This window comes from Telmatherina bonti, assembly GCF_933228915.1.
Source record: "Telmatherina bonti genome assembly, chromosome: 20".
In the NCBI taxonomy this organism is placed as follows: Eukaryota; Metazoa; Chordata; class Actinopteri; order Atheriniformes; family Telmatherinidae; genus Telmatherina; species Telmatherina bonti.
This window is the reverse complement of record NC_136618.1, coordinates 16,117,061-16,133,534: the sequence shown is the minus strand read 5'-3', so window position 1 is coordinate 16,133,534 and position 16,474 is coordinate 16,117,061. Positions and strand designations below refer to the sequence as shown.

Genomic DNA, 16,474 nt, shown 5'->3' with positions numbered 1-16,474 from the left:
CCCTGTCCTAAAGAAGCCCCAGACTCTACCTGAATTATTAATCAGCTATTGATGAAGGCCTGATAAATGCACCCAGCTCACCATTCCAATGACATTCCTGTCTCTCGCCCTGAGCCACTGTTGCTTTATCTGCCTATCACATAATGCTACAATTCGGATGTCAAACTTGGCCTATACACAACTAATTTTTGTTTTCAGAAGTGTATCATTTTACTAATCTTAACTGTATTGCTATTTTTGCTGCCTGAGAACTACTTTACCAAGCCAGCTAATTGTGGTTTCACACAGTGACAGTCGACAATCTTCACCTATTCTGTTGGCGAGACACCAAAGTCGTCTAATGTGCTCACACAGGGGGAATCAACATGCTAATCTGATGGAAGTATACAAACATCAACAAAGAATTACTGCCATAATTATGATTACTTATCTGCCTTAGGTATTGATATAAAATCCATCAAGCTTTGAGCAACTCAGGAGAAAAATATTGGAAATTTGATGAAAGGAAAACTCAGTTTCTTTTCGACTGCATGAATCTTCATAGACAGCACTGAAGTGTAATGGGGATGTAAATGTTGGTTTGCACTATACATTTTCAAATGACAGTGAAGCACTTCAGCAGCTCCTCTGATTGACCCCTGGGCCTGGAAGTCCATGTCTCCACCACCAGCGCACAGCAGCTGCAGAGCACTTAATAAATTGCACCTTTAACAAAAGGAAAAGGTGATGAATTGAAAAATGTTTAGCTCCGCCATGCATTATTTATACTGCCTCTCCCTCAAATCAACCACTGATTAATAATTAAAATTAATCTCATTATGTGAGTTTTCATTATAGGATAACTTAATTAAATGAAAGCCAAAGGACCTCTGAGGACCCTAAGCCACAAGGGCCCTATGCACTACTCTTCTAATGGGTTGAGGACAGGAAAGTGCACTGGTAATGCACATGAGCCCATACATTATTTAATGGATCCCACTAAGTAAGGACAGATCAATGATAACTTATCATTTCATCAATGTGTTAAAAACAATTTAGAGCACAATGCAAAACAAATCCCAAAACTGGAATAGAAAAATGTTTTGCACACATGGACTCTGAACACTTGAACACAGTAACGTAGTGTTGCTATCATTAGAGCTACAGACAGATAGAAAGTAGATGATGTATGTGTATTTTATTGATAGAAAAGTAACAGAAACTTGGAAACTGAGGGACGAAGGAAAGGGTGTAAGACTTAGGAGTCTGTTGCCTACATTACAATTCACATCCAGTGCAAATGGTGAATGGTACAAGGTGTACACCCGATACCAAACAATAAACGATATCAGAGTCAAATGGGAGCCATTAAAGACCTTCTTGGGGAACGAGAGGAGGGGCTGAAGAGGAAGAGGGTATAAAGGTTTGTCTTTTCTCCAGGAGCACTTAGGCACTCTAATTATTACATCGTAGTGAGGAAGCACTCATACAGCTCACACTGAGACAACTTAGGCTGCTTTTCTGCCATACGTGCACAGACATCTCCATGATCTACACAAGCATGTGCATCTACTGGGCTATGAAATTTTCACTTATATAAAACATGGATTAAGGTTGGGGTGAAAATAACTACAATACTGACATTTAAAAAGTAGTTTTGATTTGCAAATGTATGAAAGTCACAGTGGGTGGGGAAAAATCTGCTATCTGCTGTGTTATCAGAACTCTGTTTCCTATTTTTCCTTACTATATGTTAAGGGATTATATTGATTACCTACATAACTGAAAGGTTGGAAGTCCAGCTCAAACACCAGATCGACCAAGAGACATCATTTCAACCCATATCTGTTCTTTTTCTATAATGTATTTTCTTGGCTATGCATGGCCTTGATTTAGAGTAACTCAATGTTTTTGTTTAGTAAACAGTGCATACATGCCATTAAACATCCACCAAGCTGTCACTTGTATTTCATGTAACCCTTACCTACACACAAATTATCTCTAAGAGGGGACGTTTTACATGTCCTTTCTCTGGTGGAAAATGTCTCTTGCAGTATTTAAAAAATTCTAATACAGATTGACTTTTGAGTAAACTTTGCTGCTACTTCATTGTGGAAAGGAATGGTAGAAAATGACAATTGACATTGGCTTCAGGTTTTGCTCTTCTTAATAATGATGGTCATTTTGTACTCAAGAAATGTAAATCTATCTTTTTGAAAGTCTTTTCAGCAAGTTGGACTCTAAATGTTGTAAGCTATTAAAGAACAAGTGTGTTTTGTTTTTGAAATGATAACCTCAGGATTAAAATGCACATCTCTACATTACATTTCTAAACATGCCACATACAAAAGGCTTGTTCCATCCCAGTGAGGGTAAAAATTTACTATCTTGGAAAAGGCCAAATAATCTTCAGTGAGGAACAGATTTACAAATGGGGCAATTTTAATGACTAACATCGGGATTTTTCCAAATTGTCAGTCTTATTGCTCAGAGCTTGCCATCACTGTCAGACTTATACAAATTAAATGAATAAAACTGTTATGCTTAAGTCATCGGAGGAAGTGTATGTTTATGCATGACCAGTCTGCATTTCAGAGAGGAAATCTTTAACATAAACATTAGCATTTTGTGAAAACAACTGAGTAATTGGTTTAGGGCATAATAACCTGGAGTAGGCACACAATGAAAGAAAGCATTCTGCCTTTAAAATGAATAAAAATTGATTGTGTCCCAATAAAAAACGAATTGGCAGAGTGTTAACTGGATTCCACATAAACGTCTGTAGCAGTCCCTGGCCGCTTTATTGTGTGCTAATGCAATAGAGAACACTTAGCAATAAATGCTCCTCTCTGATGAGCTCACTGAGGCTTTCCAAGATGGCCTGATGAAATTGTAAAAATTAGATTTCAGCCAGCTGCTAATGACTCCTAAAACAAAGGAAAATCTCTAAATAGAATTAGCCTGCCCTCTTCTTCTCTAAATACATCATATGTAAATTACTGTCATTTGGAGAAATATGCTTGCCTGGAAGGTAAAGCCTTCATTAGAGATCTCAGTAGGTTTGGGAATCAAACAGGAACTCCTCCAGGACATTTAAAAAGTTTGAGTACTGAGAAGCTAAAGGTATTGTTCATTCATGGCGGCAAATCAGAGACATGGCTGAAAAATTAATTTTTCATTATTGTAGACAAACCGGATGGATTTTGTTCCAAAGCTGAGGGAATAGATATCCGCTATGAAAAACAAATAATTTATGCAAAATTGTGCTGCTCCAATCCATATTTGTACTTAATTTAAAATCCACAAACAGCATGCTCACTTATCTTGAGTAAATTGCTTCATCCATGCAAGGAAACCAATACTGTATCTCAGTTATTCAATACAGTTAATTAAATGACTGAAAGTCTGATACATTATGGTGGTCATATTGACCAAAAAGTGGAGTTTTATGTCTAGCTTTAGCAACTTCAATTAACTCAGTCTTCCGGTTTATAGTAGCTTTGGAATTTGCAGAAATGTTGTGAATTTCTTAATCATAGATAATCAAAATAAATGATCATGCTGACATTTGTTTTCCTTCAGAAATTTGCCATGTGGTCTCTTCTGTTTTCACATTTATAGACTGGTACTAAAAAACAAAATGACAAAAAATGTAGTTTAATTGATATATCACTTTTGAAGCCATTTGAACATTAAAGGATGACCTGAAAGGATAAAGAAGCATAGAGTCGACCTGCCACGTTTTATTTTTTGCCACACTTAAAAAATTGTGGGAAAAAAAATGAGCAATAGTCTGCTTTGTGAATTTTGATGGAGAATAAAAATTTAGACAAAAAATCATTCCTGTTTGTGGTGATGTCTGGTGTGATGCTCCCCTGGCTCTGAAGTTTCATGTGATGCTGGCACAGTAGCCTGTTTATTTGTTGTTTTAGTGAGCGACTGGGTTGTCATGGAAACATAAGCCAGTCAATAAACACATATTTTAATTGCTCTAACACTGCACAGATTTTTTAATTAAGAAAAAATAGATGAAAGATCTGATACAAATCAAAACTGTTATTCTAATCTTCAGATTCAAATAGTTACAACCTGGTCCAACTCTACATGAGCCATGGCAGGATTTTCCTTGTTCTTGTCTTTTTTCTTATCTACAGTATTAAAACAATATATTTAATTTTAATCTATCACTCTGAACTGTAAAAAGAGATGTGTGTCTATTTTAGTATGTGTGTAAAACTACTAAATGCTGATCTATCCATTAGCATCTAATTCTTGCTCGCCAGACTTTTATTTCAGAAACCACTTGTATAATATTGTTCCCAGATTTTCTGGAAAATTTTCCACGCTGTGCAGCCCAGCTAGAGCCCAGCTACGCATGTAATCCATCATAATCATTTTAAAAGAAGTTTTTCAAGTTGCAGTAAAGACTCTTCAACAAGGCAAAGTTGGACTTTACGACTGTTTAGGATACAATGAAAACTACCAAAAGACAGGAAAGTTTCTCATGAGGGATACTTTTCAGCTGAAGGAGAAGGCGCTACAAGTTAGCCACTAGTACAGGTCTTGTTGAGCAGGTGCTATCTGTCATTCACATGCACAAGGCTGAGCAAGGAAGCAGACAACAGCATACAATGGAGATCCCTGGCTACACTGGCTACTCACCCAGTAAGTCCCAGTAAAGAGAAATTCTAAGTGAGCATGGCATTTTAGTACACTTTCTGCAATGACTACGATCAGAATATACAGAAAAATTTATAAATGGTAAGGATGGCATAATCCATAAGGTTATATAACTGCTGGTAATGAGCATAGTTAACTTACAGAGATCCCCTGTGATTGTGGTTTGTTGCTCTGTTCTCCTTCATACTCTGCTTCTGGTTCTGGTCTGAATACATACAGATGGATTCGAGGTTATTTGGTGCTCATAAATTCTGTTTATTTGCAATCTCTTGTAATTTTTTGGACTGGCAGTGCACTTTAGCCCTTTCCCTGCACCTTTCAGTGATTCAACCATTCAGAAGGTACTTATTCAATATGCTCTCATTTTGATGGAAATGGTACCTGTCATGATGGTCTCTTGTTTTGTATCTTAGTTCCAGTTTCCTGTTTTAGTTTTTCTTGTTTAGTTCTCTCTTGTCTAGTTTCCTGTTTTGTTTTCCTGTTCATTAGCTCACCTGGTTTCTGATTCATTTCACATGTCTAGTTTCTTCCTCCATGTATTTATACCCCTTGGTTTGTGTTCTTAGTTGCTGGTCTATTGTGTTAGTCTAGTTTGTGTTGTAATTTTAGTTTGTGCCTCAGTCAGTCCTCTATTTTGGTTTAACTAAATAAACCTGATTTCTGAAACCTTCTCAGCCATCTCCCTCTGTTCCTGCATTTGGGTCCTCACCTGATGCCATCATGACAGTACCCACCCAGAAAGATGTTCATCGTTCTGAAATACACAACTTTGTGGACTTATGATGGGTTTAAAGGTAAACGATATATCAAAAATAAAGAATTAAATGTATGGAAAATCATGTATCGTGCAGATTCCCATTAAACTATGAACTTAGCTTTGTAATTAACCTCATTAGCATTTTTAAATGCAGCCAACAGACTGGTTTACAGTAAAAAGTGGTACTCATTGTAATAATAGTTCGGCTTATGTTCAATTATTTATATAAGTCACTGTTTCAGAGATAAAGAATAATTTTCCGTGTCAGCTAAGAACCCACAACACAAGATGCATGTCTACAATGCTGTATATGAACTGAAGTAAATTTCAAGAAATAAGCATGATAAAATGTATGAACGTATAGCAACTGATAGAGAGCTATCTCTATCTGCTGTCTTTAAGATGACATTAGCTTGGAAACCGATGACCACACAGTTCCTACCAGCAGTTATTTGTCTTTCCAGAGAATTTCCAAATAAACCCACTATGGCAATCTGCAGTGCCCTGTATTGTTTGTAAATGGCAAGTAAACCAAACCTGCAACGCACAATGGGAATTCCACCTGCAGGAATTATGGACCAGTTAACCAGGATAAGTTTTGTTTGCAGGAGACTGTCAGCAGTCTCCATTGTAAACAGAGTTCAGTAGTTGCCTAGTTTTAGGGCACTGTCCTTGTGTGTTCTTTCAGGTAGTAATTCACTTATTGGAGCATTGTTCTCAGCTTATCCCTGGTAAATCACAAGGCTTAGTCAATAGATTTGACCAGTTTTAGTTAAAACCTTTGCCAAATTAGCACAGACCTCACAGGAGTCCAAATTAAACAGTTATTTGTGTTTCCAGAGAGTTGTGTGTGACTGTAAGTCACTATGACACTAAAAATATTAAAAAGGAAATGTTTTGCACAATTACTTTACAACAAAAGGAGGACAAATGAATTACCAACAAGTTCCTTCCCATTTGGACAGGTCTGTATGGTAGTTAGGAATGAGTGTTTTCTCAGGGTCACAAATGGTCCTGCAGCCAGACTGCAGCTGTGGGGTATTTCCACTGTCCATAAGCACCTATGTATTAATGGGCTCAGGGGAACTCAAAATCAAAGCTTCTATCAATCAAAGCAAATGGTAGGAGATATTGTATATAAAAATGCAAGTAGTGGACTGAATCCCCAATTACCAATATCCATACTTTTAGATACCAAATGAAAAAAAACTAGATATGATTTTCTGATTTTTCAGGGAATATTATTAAAGAAATGTATGATACGTGCCATGTCAGATTTAATGTTTAAAATAGTAAATCAGCCCTGATGTTCTTGAAGGAGTGAAGCAGAGGATTACAGTAATTGAAAGTCCATACTGTGACAGAAATAACTGTTCTCACACAGGGGCTAGACCCACTGGTGCCTTTTGCTGTCTGTTGGCAAGAACTAAATATATTTTCTGCATTCTGAATGGCATTCCACTATATGTGCCAGTAGTTAACAGCGCATGAGAATAAATAGCTTTCTCAGCCAAGCCTTAAGACATGTCAAAGATGTGCACACACACACACACACACACACACACACACACACACACGTTATTTATTCTTTTTAGAAATACTGCTATATTCAAGAAGATGAAGAATAATGCTGAGTCGCTCTCTTACATTCTCTTTTATCCATTTACATTTTTAACAAGTCAGATACACTCACATTTTATTGTGAGAATAATGTTTTTCTGGCAGAGCATCAGGCCCTAATTTCTAAGGATCATAACAGCAAGCCAGAATTATGTCACTCTGACCACCTGTTCCCTGAAAAACGTCACTGGCTTTAAGTAGTTCCGGCATCCGTCCAAAATGTGAACTTCTGAACCAGAGTGCCTTCTTCCTCACTTGTGCAGAAGCAGGAGGCAGCGGTGTGTGGCAACAGGCACTCTAATTTCGTGATGGCAAAGGAAAGGTTTACATAAGTGATGTGCTGTCCTGTGGCTGTCACTCAAGCTGCATCTGATTGGCAAACAAATACATGAGGTTGACGCCGTTTCATGTCACCTTACGGTTAATGAGAGATTAAATAGCAAAAGTAGAAATGCTGCATTTATTCAGCATCCCAGCAATAAGGTCACACTTGTTCATGCATATTTCAATAGAAATAACATAAAGAACATTCCGTAAGTCAGTGAATGGTTTCCAATCATAAAAGACGCTTATTCAAAAATATCTCTCAGGCTAGACAGGCTTCATTAATTTTTTACTTGTTCAAATAAGAGCTGGGTTCAGCAGCACTAATCCTTTTACCGTAAGGAGAAAAAGCTTAATGTCCTGCTGCTTACAACATATGTCATCGGAGCAAAGCTGCATTGCAGGTGTAACATAAACAAATTTCATATTTCTTTCAGGCTTTGTTTCAAAAATAGCTGTGCAAGCATTTGTGGACCACACACAGCTGCTTCCGGCATGGCTCTGCTCACATCATTGGAGTTTGTGCCAATTAGCTGCTCTGACTATTTGCAGGGTGTCTGTCATAAATGAAAATAGACCGAAGCCTTGCAGCACTGTGGTTGGCATGGTCCTGAGAATGTACATATAATGTAAAAAAAACTGCTTATTTTAATTTTGTGAGAAGAAACTACCAACCTGTTTAAAAGAAGAGTTTGTTCATCAAATTAGAAATGTTCTTCAGTTTCCTCACTGATCAACACGGTTTTAATTGAAATTATGCAAGCAACATACTCACTAAATTGGGAAAGAAGCATGTTTACCACTGTGTCACATGATTCTTTTCATTAACACTTTTTTATTTTGGAAGTAAGAATATTAATTGTGACAGTTTTGCTTAAAAATCTGTGTCCATTTGGGCTAAATATAAGATTTCAGCTGATCAGAGGACAGTTGTCTGTTGTCAGATTATTCTCCTCATATTGTGCCATATATCAATAAGAGCCAGATCTGTACATGCACAATGTTTTAAAAAAAAAAAAAAAAAAAAGAAAAAGAAAAAAAAACACACTGCAGTAAATCATGCATTTTTTTTTTTTTTTCTCCCCACATTTTTTCAATGTCCTATTGAAATAACGACATCTTTTGGTAATGTCTCTCCAAAATTACAATATATGGTTCTGCATCAACCTTTACACATATGTAAGTAATTCATGCCATGTACACTGTTGAACCCCCATACCATTAGGGACACTGTTTTATTCACCTTTTGCTGATAACTGCCGGGATGGTCTTTCTCATCTTTGGAATGAAGAAACAGATGTCAGTTTTTACCAAAAACAGCTGAAACACTCAACTGGACTCATCTGACTGGAAAACATGTGTCCAGGTTCTTTCTGTCCATCTGAAATGAGCATGGTCCAGAGAACTCAGCAGGGTTTCTCTGGAGAGTTGATATATAGCTTCCTTCTTGAGTATTACATTTAAGGTTACTTCTGCAGTAGTGGATAGTGTTAGAGAGGTTTTCCTCAGTTTCTCAAACAGTACTGCTTAAGGGTTTGAAGATCACATGCATCAAACATTGGTTTCAGGCTGTGACCTTTATGCACTCAGATTTTCTGAGAATCTGTTCATCAATATTCTTAAAGTTAATGCTAAATGATCCGAGATCTTTGTGCTTTTGCATTGAGAAACTTTTTTTTTTTTTCGTGTACTAATTTTTAAAGAGTTTAACACAAAGCCATGACCCATCCCTTTTTGCAAGGACTACTTCTTTGGGAATGCTGCTTTTATACCCATTCCTGACACCCTAACCACTAGTTACTCTGATGATTGTCGAGTCTCTCAAAATAATGCTATTCTTTTATTTTGCAAATGTTTTTAATTCTTTGCCTCTATCAAAGTGTATTGCTGAAATCATATTGTTCCTCTGTTTATATTTTCTAAATACAATGGAGTTGAGCAATAAGAAATCATAAGGAAAATTTAAAAAAATGAATCCTTTCTTTTTCTGCTAGTGAGTTAAAAAAAAATGCATAAGACAAAATCAAATCAGAAGCAACAGGAAGAAAATGCATTAGTGGCTCAGGATATACCCCTGATAAATTAAACAAATTTGCAGAGAACAACAACCCAGCAGTGATTCATCATAAAGAGCAGACACACCATCATACAGTGATGGCCTTGACGAAATCACCCCATACCAACCCCTTGTGTGTTGACAGTGGGGATCAAGTTAGATCTTGTTATTCCAGGGGTCCTAGTAGCTGATATGTTCAAAAGGTTGTTAAGTCAGAGTAAACTGAGTCACTCAAAATGCTACTATGTCTACTGTGAACTGCAGCAAAACAATGTCGTGTGGATGAGTAGGGCAGAGACAAGCAAGCAGAAGAGGGCACTGTTTGTCATCTCTGTTATACAATGTACAAATCTTTTACAATTCTACTAGAAATGACTACTTACTGTGCATGAGACATGACTTAAAAAAGATACCATGGACAACAGAACATGTTTGCATCAGGGTCAGATTTTAAGATAAGGAGACAAATGTGTTCTTTCTGCTATGTAGACAGACTAATAATGAAGGATTCTGTTATCAAGGTTGCCACTGTCTGTCCTGCAACAGCAAAGTGAAGTAGCCACATTCTCCGCTCCATTTGCTCCATGTGTTAAGGTGTCTATTACGTGTGAAACAAGCTATTTTTCTTCAGCCTTGCCTTTTTGACTCTGGTGACATAATGCTAGAGAGAGTTGCTGCTGCATGGGGAACTTTCTCCGCTCTTGCTTTTATACACCTATTTAAGAACAGCAGCCTTTCACACCAAGTTCAGCAGGAAGAGGCAGTAAAATGAAATGGGCAAGACCTACAGTATTTCATAATTAATAGGTAGCAGTGAGAGGAGAACGGTCCACGCTGACGTAAAAAGATCAACAACGTATGAAGGTGATCATTCATTCTCCTGAAAATTACAGACAAAAAAGCCATTGCTGTGTGTTATTCGTTTTTCAAAAACAAAATCAAAACATCTTTGAAATATGTCAAGCTTTTTATAATCTTTGATTGCTCTGCTTTATTTGGAAGCCCTACAGAGCTGCTACTCTGCTCGCCAGTACGATCTAATTTGTTACTAAGGTGGTCCCTAGCTCATACCTGGTCACCACCTGCAAGCAGTACTGTAAATTACTCGTTGGGTCTAATTGCCCATGTCCGCTGTGTTACTATAAACTACTAGTGCTGTGCTAACTCCATTGTCAGGTACTTAATCAAGGCCACCAGATTTATTCCTGAGCACTAACTCTGGGGACAACCCCAAGGAGGACTGAGTAACTGGATATTTTTTTGCATCTAAAATTAACCATTTATTCTTAGTGAGGACTGGGATTTAGAAATGATAACAATAATGATATCAACCAAAACCATATGAGGTCTTGCCTTCTGTTCTGGGAGTTGCAAAAAAGCATAATAAACCCAGATGTTGCTCAGAATGACCTTACCTGGGGGGGCACGGCGCTATTATGCCAATCAAACTCTGCAACATTTCAAGGAAAAGCCCTAAAGCAGACTGAAGGAACTCAGTTATTGCGTTTCTTACCTCACACATTCACAGTAGTGACAGGAACTGAAGACAGCTTCGACTTTACTACATGCACCTGAAACAGAAAATAACCAGAAAAATATGACCGTCACAAATAAAAGTCTCAGCAAGGTGCAAACGTTAAAAGAAAGAGTGTTCCTTTTTCCAACCAAAATGGATGTTTTTGATCCAAGTGACACCCCACAAATAATTTCATAAAGATGATATGCAGACAAACTGAGAAACTCTGTATATTCTGGCCAGAAACTGAGATAAGCATGGTCAGATTAGCATTATACTGTTTTATGAGCACTGAATTTAATCAATTCAATCTTAAGAAATGAATTACAATTCAGAATATTAGTTATATAAAGCCTATGTGTAATGAAAAAAATCACTTCCATAAACTTATAGAGCACTGAATGTGAGCAATCTGACAACAGGAATCTGCTACATTTAGAACTGAATATTTTTGGTTCATTTCCCCGCTTGCTTCTTTCATTAAGTGACAGTGCGTAGTACTTTGTAATAAAACTCCCTTTTGTCAGTGTGAGCTGCAGGCTGGGTAGAGTGCTTGCAGAAGGGATGTGGTGTGTGTAGGGATGTCAGGAGCATAATGGGCAGCTGAGTCATAGGTTATAAAAAGCTGTCATTAGGGATTTCTGTCCTCAGCAGCTCATCACACAGGACCTGTGAATTATTTATTACGCTGGAAACTCAAGTGGCCCGTTACTCAAGGCCGCCTGGTTTCCTGCACTTTGCTTTCCTTGGGCTTGTTTAATAAAAGCATACCATCTAGTTGTTGTAATTGAAGACTTTAAAAGGATCCAATATATAAATGTAACTACTGGAGTTTTTTTTTTTTAAAGTGGATATAATAAATTACTGCATGTACCCTAATGAGAGCATTTATGCAATGTACAATTAAAGTGTTTGGATTATTGGGAAGTGGCTTGTATTTCTTTTGCATTTGTTCCTAATGACCACTTAATTAGCACTCGGAGTGCATTAATGAGGACTATTTTTAATCTTTTTTTTCACAATATGCTGAAGACTTATTTCAATAGTGACATTAAATTCTGTAAAGTTGTAATAGAAAATCTTAGGACAAATAGTGATACTTGTTTAACAGTGAGCCCTTTTTAGTAAATCATCATTCATTCATTCATTTTCCGAACCGCTTATTCCAATTCAGGGTCGCGGGGAAGCTGGATCCCAGCTGGCTTTGGGTGACAGGCAGGGTATACCCTGGACAGCTTGCCAGTCCATCGCAGGGCCACACACAGAGAGACGAACAACCACACTCACGCTCACACTCACTCCTAGGGGCAATTTAGAGTGACCAATTAACCTATCATGCATGTCTTTGGATGGTGGGAGGAAGCCGGAGTACCCGGAGAGAACCCACGCATACACGGGGAGAACATGCAAACTCCACACAGAAAGGCCACTGACCAAACCAGCCAAGGATCGAACCAGCGACCTTCTTGCTGTGAGGCCACAGTGCTAACCACTGCGCCACCGTGCAGCCGTAGACCATCATATCCAACTTATTCATCAATTAAGCCTTATAGTTCATCACTTATATAGTGCACTAATCACCCAAAAGGGAAACACCTACTCACCCCTAAATCAGTCTCACTTAGCTTTTTCCTCTTAGTTTTTGATAGCAAAGTCAATGCAAATCAGCTCAGGCATTTTTCCTCACTTTGTTTTGTTCTCAGTATATGAAAATGGTTAAAAATCCCATGGGTCAGTGAAAATGATCCCTCCACTCCAGTCGCCTGCTCTAAGTCAGCCAAAACATTCCAGACTTCAAAAGACAGCTTTGCCTACCAGGGCCATTTCAGTGTCCCAACCTCCATGGCCCAGGAGGACTTGGTTATTTGGATAAATTAATTTCTGGAGTCTGCCTGAGTTGCAAAAACAACCTCCTGCCTGACAGCAAATTAGTCTCACTGAAAAAAAAACTAGAAAATATATCAGGTTAAAGAAAACACCAATGTCTCCTGTAGACAAAACCAGTTTTCTGTTTAAAAACTACTCTGCTTTGTTTAGGATCTTATATTCCTTGATATTTCAGTCTTATCATATAAGACATCATGGAACACATCTGTAAACCTAGATGTTGGCAGGTGAGGAGTTTCAATAAGCAACATCAGCACACAGGTAGTAAAACCCACAGGCTGTGTACAGTACACAGCTGGCGAGCTGTATGCCATAAAACAGGCTGATGTAAAAGTTTAACTGCCAGCGGTCCTGGAAAAAAAAATATAAAAAAGAATTCCCTTAAAGATTCAAACATTTGTGAAGAAGAAAAATATAAACCTAAGAACACAGTTTGTGAAAATGGGGAGTAAAATAGTTACGGAGGGAAAATTATGCAAACAGATGAAGACAATCCAGAATTAATGGTCCGCAACATTTTCAGGCACTCAAAGAGCTGTCCAAGGACACCATGGGGGAGACTGCATGGCCCCAGTAATTGGAGGAGCATGTAACTTCAAAAGTAAGGAGAACAGACTGGAGAACTTTCTTCTGAAGTCAAGTCTTAAAGAAAACATGAAGCACATGTAGAGTACAGTAGGGAATATAGTACATGTGTGAATGAAAATTGTTCTGTTCATTGCTGCAGACATGACACATTGCAGTATTCCTGCTGTGCAGCCCAACTATAAAACTAAATTCTGAACTCCAACTTTTGGGTTACTGCTTTTCCACTTCAGGTCAATCACATATGCACCAAGAAAATAAACTGGGTCGAAACTAAACAAGATTCTCCACAACTTCGATAAGTACTGCTGATCATCCATCCATTAAATTAAAATATCTATAAAATGAATATGTCATTCATAGCGTTGGATTGTGTTCACAATGATAACTTGTAGACTTGTAGGAACAGACATTTCTGCAAGGTAATCAAAAGAGACAAACTTAAAACTTTGGCTTTAAAGCGATTTAATTACAATATGTATGCACATTTAGTACTACTAGAGCTGAAGGGCCATAGCAATCAATGGGATAATAAACTGATAAAAAGAGAAAGCTACTCTTGAGAGCTACTTCTTGTGTACGGACCTATTTTTCTCTTTTTGTCATGATTTGTCTTTGGATCCGGCACCTAGCTTTATCTCAATTAGGATGTGTGTGATTTAAACTTTTTTCTATAATAAACTGATAAAACAATATGATCTGTTTGTACGTCTCCTTATAACTGATTAACAGCAAGTACAAAACCTGGTTATCATCAGGCTATGACCTTTCAAACAAAAGGTGCGACTCTTCTTTGTCTTTCACTGACTGGATGATAGTGAATTCTAACAACCAATCTTTACTTATCATCAGGTATTTCATGAGTGAAATTATTAGTTCAACATATGACATCTTAGTAAATACATCATTTTGGGACATAGCTTTGAAGACAAACTATTCCTTTAGTGCAGCCTGGTGCATATCTGTACGCTGAAGGGTTAAAATGTAAACATATAATAAACAAGTAATAAAAATTCATATATTAAGCTTATCTGTTTTAACATTCAGTCTGATAAACATCAACTAAGCCTATGTGTAAACCCGAAAATGCATGCAGTCACACCTGAGATCTCGGGAGGAAGACGGAGACAGGATGATGCAGACTGAGTGAGCGTTTTATTTGTAATCCAATTTTTTTTCCACAGTTGTAATTGTAGCACTGCATACTTCAATTTGTCACTCAGGTGAGCAAATACTCAGTGATCCCCATGACAACATTTATTCAGGTGTGTGTACATTTGGTAGCTTCTCAAACTGAGTTTTTGACGCTAAATTTCTACACATTTCTGTGAGACAAACACTAAATCAGAGACCTCCAATATGTCCACAGTTGATCCAGTGAGATGCTTATTCTGTGCTGCAAGACTAACACAGGCCCTGCCTCTGTATTCCTGTAGGCATAACTTTGACATAACCTACACGTCTGTCTTGACAATGTTCTTCAGTGATGCATCATGAAAATGACTCCAAGCTAGGAGAAAATGAAAACAAACTGTATCATAATGGAATGGGAAAAGCAGAGGGGAACACAATCTTTCTAAGGGCCTTTGGTCTGAGGGAGGAACTCAATGCATGCTTGAGTCAGTCCAACATACACCAACTGAGGAGAAAATGTCCATTTTTAACCAGTTATCCATCACTGTCAAATGCGGTGTGCAGTAAAAAAGGAAATAATCAAAAAAAAAAAAAGAAAGAAAGAAAGAAAAAAGACTGCAGTCTGGGGCAGAATGAATGAGAGCAAAACCAACCACTGTTGTTAACTTAAGGCAAATGATATTTTGATAAATGTCCCTTATGCAGCTTGTACCTGAAACCTTATTTCTGGAAGTGAAAACATATTTTTCTTCTTTTTTTTATGCAATACATGTCACAGAGGAAGGAGCAGATGTCATAAAATACTGTAGAAGGCAGGGATGGGTGGGATATAACTTATTTTAAACTGTATTCATTCACTTATGAGCCATATTATTTATTGTACAGCTACTCTAAAGTCCACAATGCAAGAATACAAACACATACACTGTTAAATAGAAGTCTAAACACAATAAATAAAAACACTTCAATATTATTTTTATGGGGGTTTTTTTTGTGTGTGTGTGTGTGTGTGTGTGTGTTTTTTTTAAAGGAGGGCAGGACAAATCGTTTTTATAAGTGTGTTTATTAAAATGTGCCAGTAAAATAAAATTAAGTTGCCGAATACATGAAAAGGCAGATGAAAGCCTAATTTAGGGAGTTTTTTTTTTCCTGTCACGGCTCACAGATCCTTCCGCGACTTGTACTAGAGCTAAGATTCATTGTGGTAAAGTAACTGCGCTGCCTCCGCCCAAATTTCAAACGGCATAACGCTGTTAATTAGTCACGTAAATCACGAAATATGTACAAAGGCGGAATTGTGAAGAAAATGCCACCATGAAAAACAAAATACTTAAGAGAGAGAAAAAAAAAGAGTGCTCGCTAAAGTCCCTACCTTACAACTCGTATCACCGCTGTCACCACATGCAACAAGTCTCCCTGTCCATAAACATAAATGTCAGTCTTCTGGCTCGACTGCTTTCCACTCCGGTTGATGGAAAACGTGCGCACGAGACACCAAGGAGAGGGGGTTAATAAAGAATAAGAAGAAATCAACTTAAGAAACTTGCCATTGCTTATCAAAGACTTCCCATGGCAGCGGGCTCGGAAGGTTACACAAAATTTGACAAGACATCCGCATGCGCGTGTGCGCGCGCTGCCCCTGGTATCAGATGTGTCATGAGGAAGGTTGCTGTTTAATGATGCTGTTACGGGTCGCTTTAATCCCCAACAACGGGCTCTTCATACTCGTCTGTGCATATAATAGCAGTTTTGTTTTTTTTTATTATTATTATTTGACTTGATATTACAAAGTCAACACAAATCATGCAGCTGTTTGTGTCAACATTTAACCACAAATTATTTACTTAAATGTGTTTTAGGAAGACGAAACATAAGTCAGCTTTGCATATATGATTAATTAGACAGTAAAGAGTACTGTATATTGCAGGTTATCCCC

The 16,474-nt window shown here is 37.6% G+C and overlaps 1 protein-coding gene across 7 annotated transcripts in view; it reads right to left on the bottom strand.

Annotated features, from left to right (window-relative positions):
• Positions 1 to 16,113, bottom strand: part of eya1 (EYA transcriptional coactivator and phosphatase 1) — a 64,642-nt gene extending 48,529 nt beyond the window's left edge. For 6 of the 7 annotated variants that reach the window (XM_079259697.1, XM_079259699.1, XM_079259698.1 and 3 more), the window contains exons 1-3: positions 15,911 to 16,113; positions 10,930 to 10,987; positions 8,604 to 8,638 (exon numbers count right to left, since the gene is read on the bottom strand). In XM_079259697.1, coding sequence (XP_079115823.1) covers positions 8,604 to 8,638; positions 10,930 to 10,938 — 44 coding nt within the window. In that variant the 5' untranslated portion in view covers positions 10,939 to 10,987; positions 15,911 to 16,113. The remainder of the gene's footprint in view (positions 1 to 8,603; positions 8,639 to 10,929; positions 10,988 to 15,910) is intronic. The other variant, XM_079259700.1, reaches the window with a different exon arrangement.
• Positions 16,114 to 16,474: the final 361 nt, after the last annotated feature.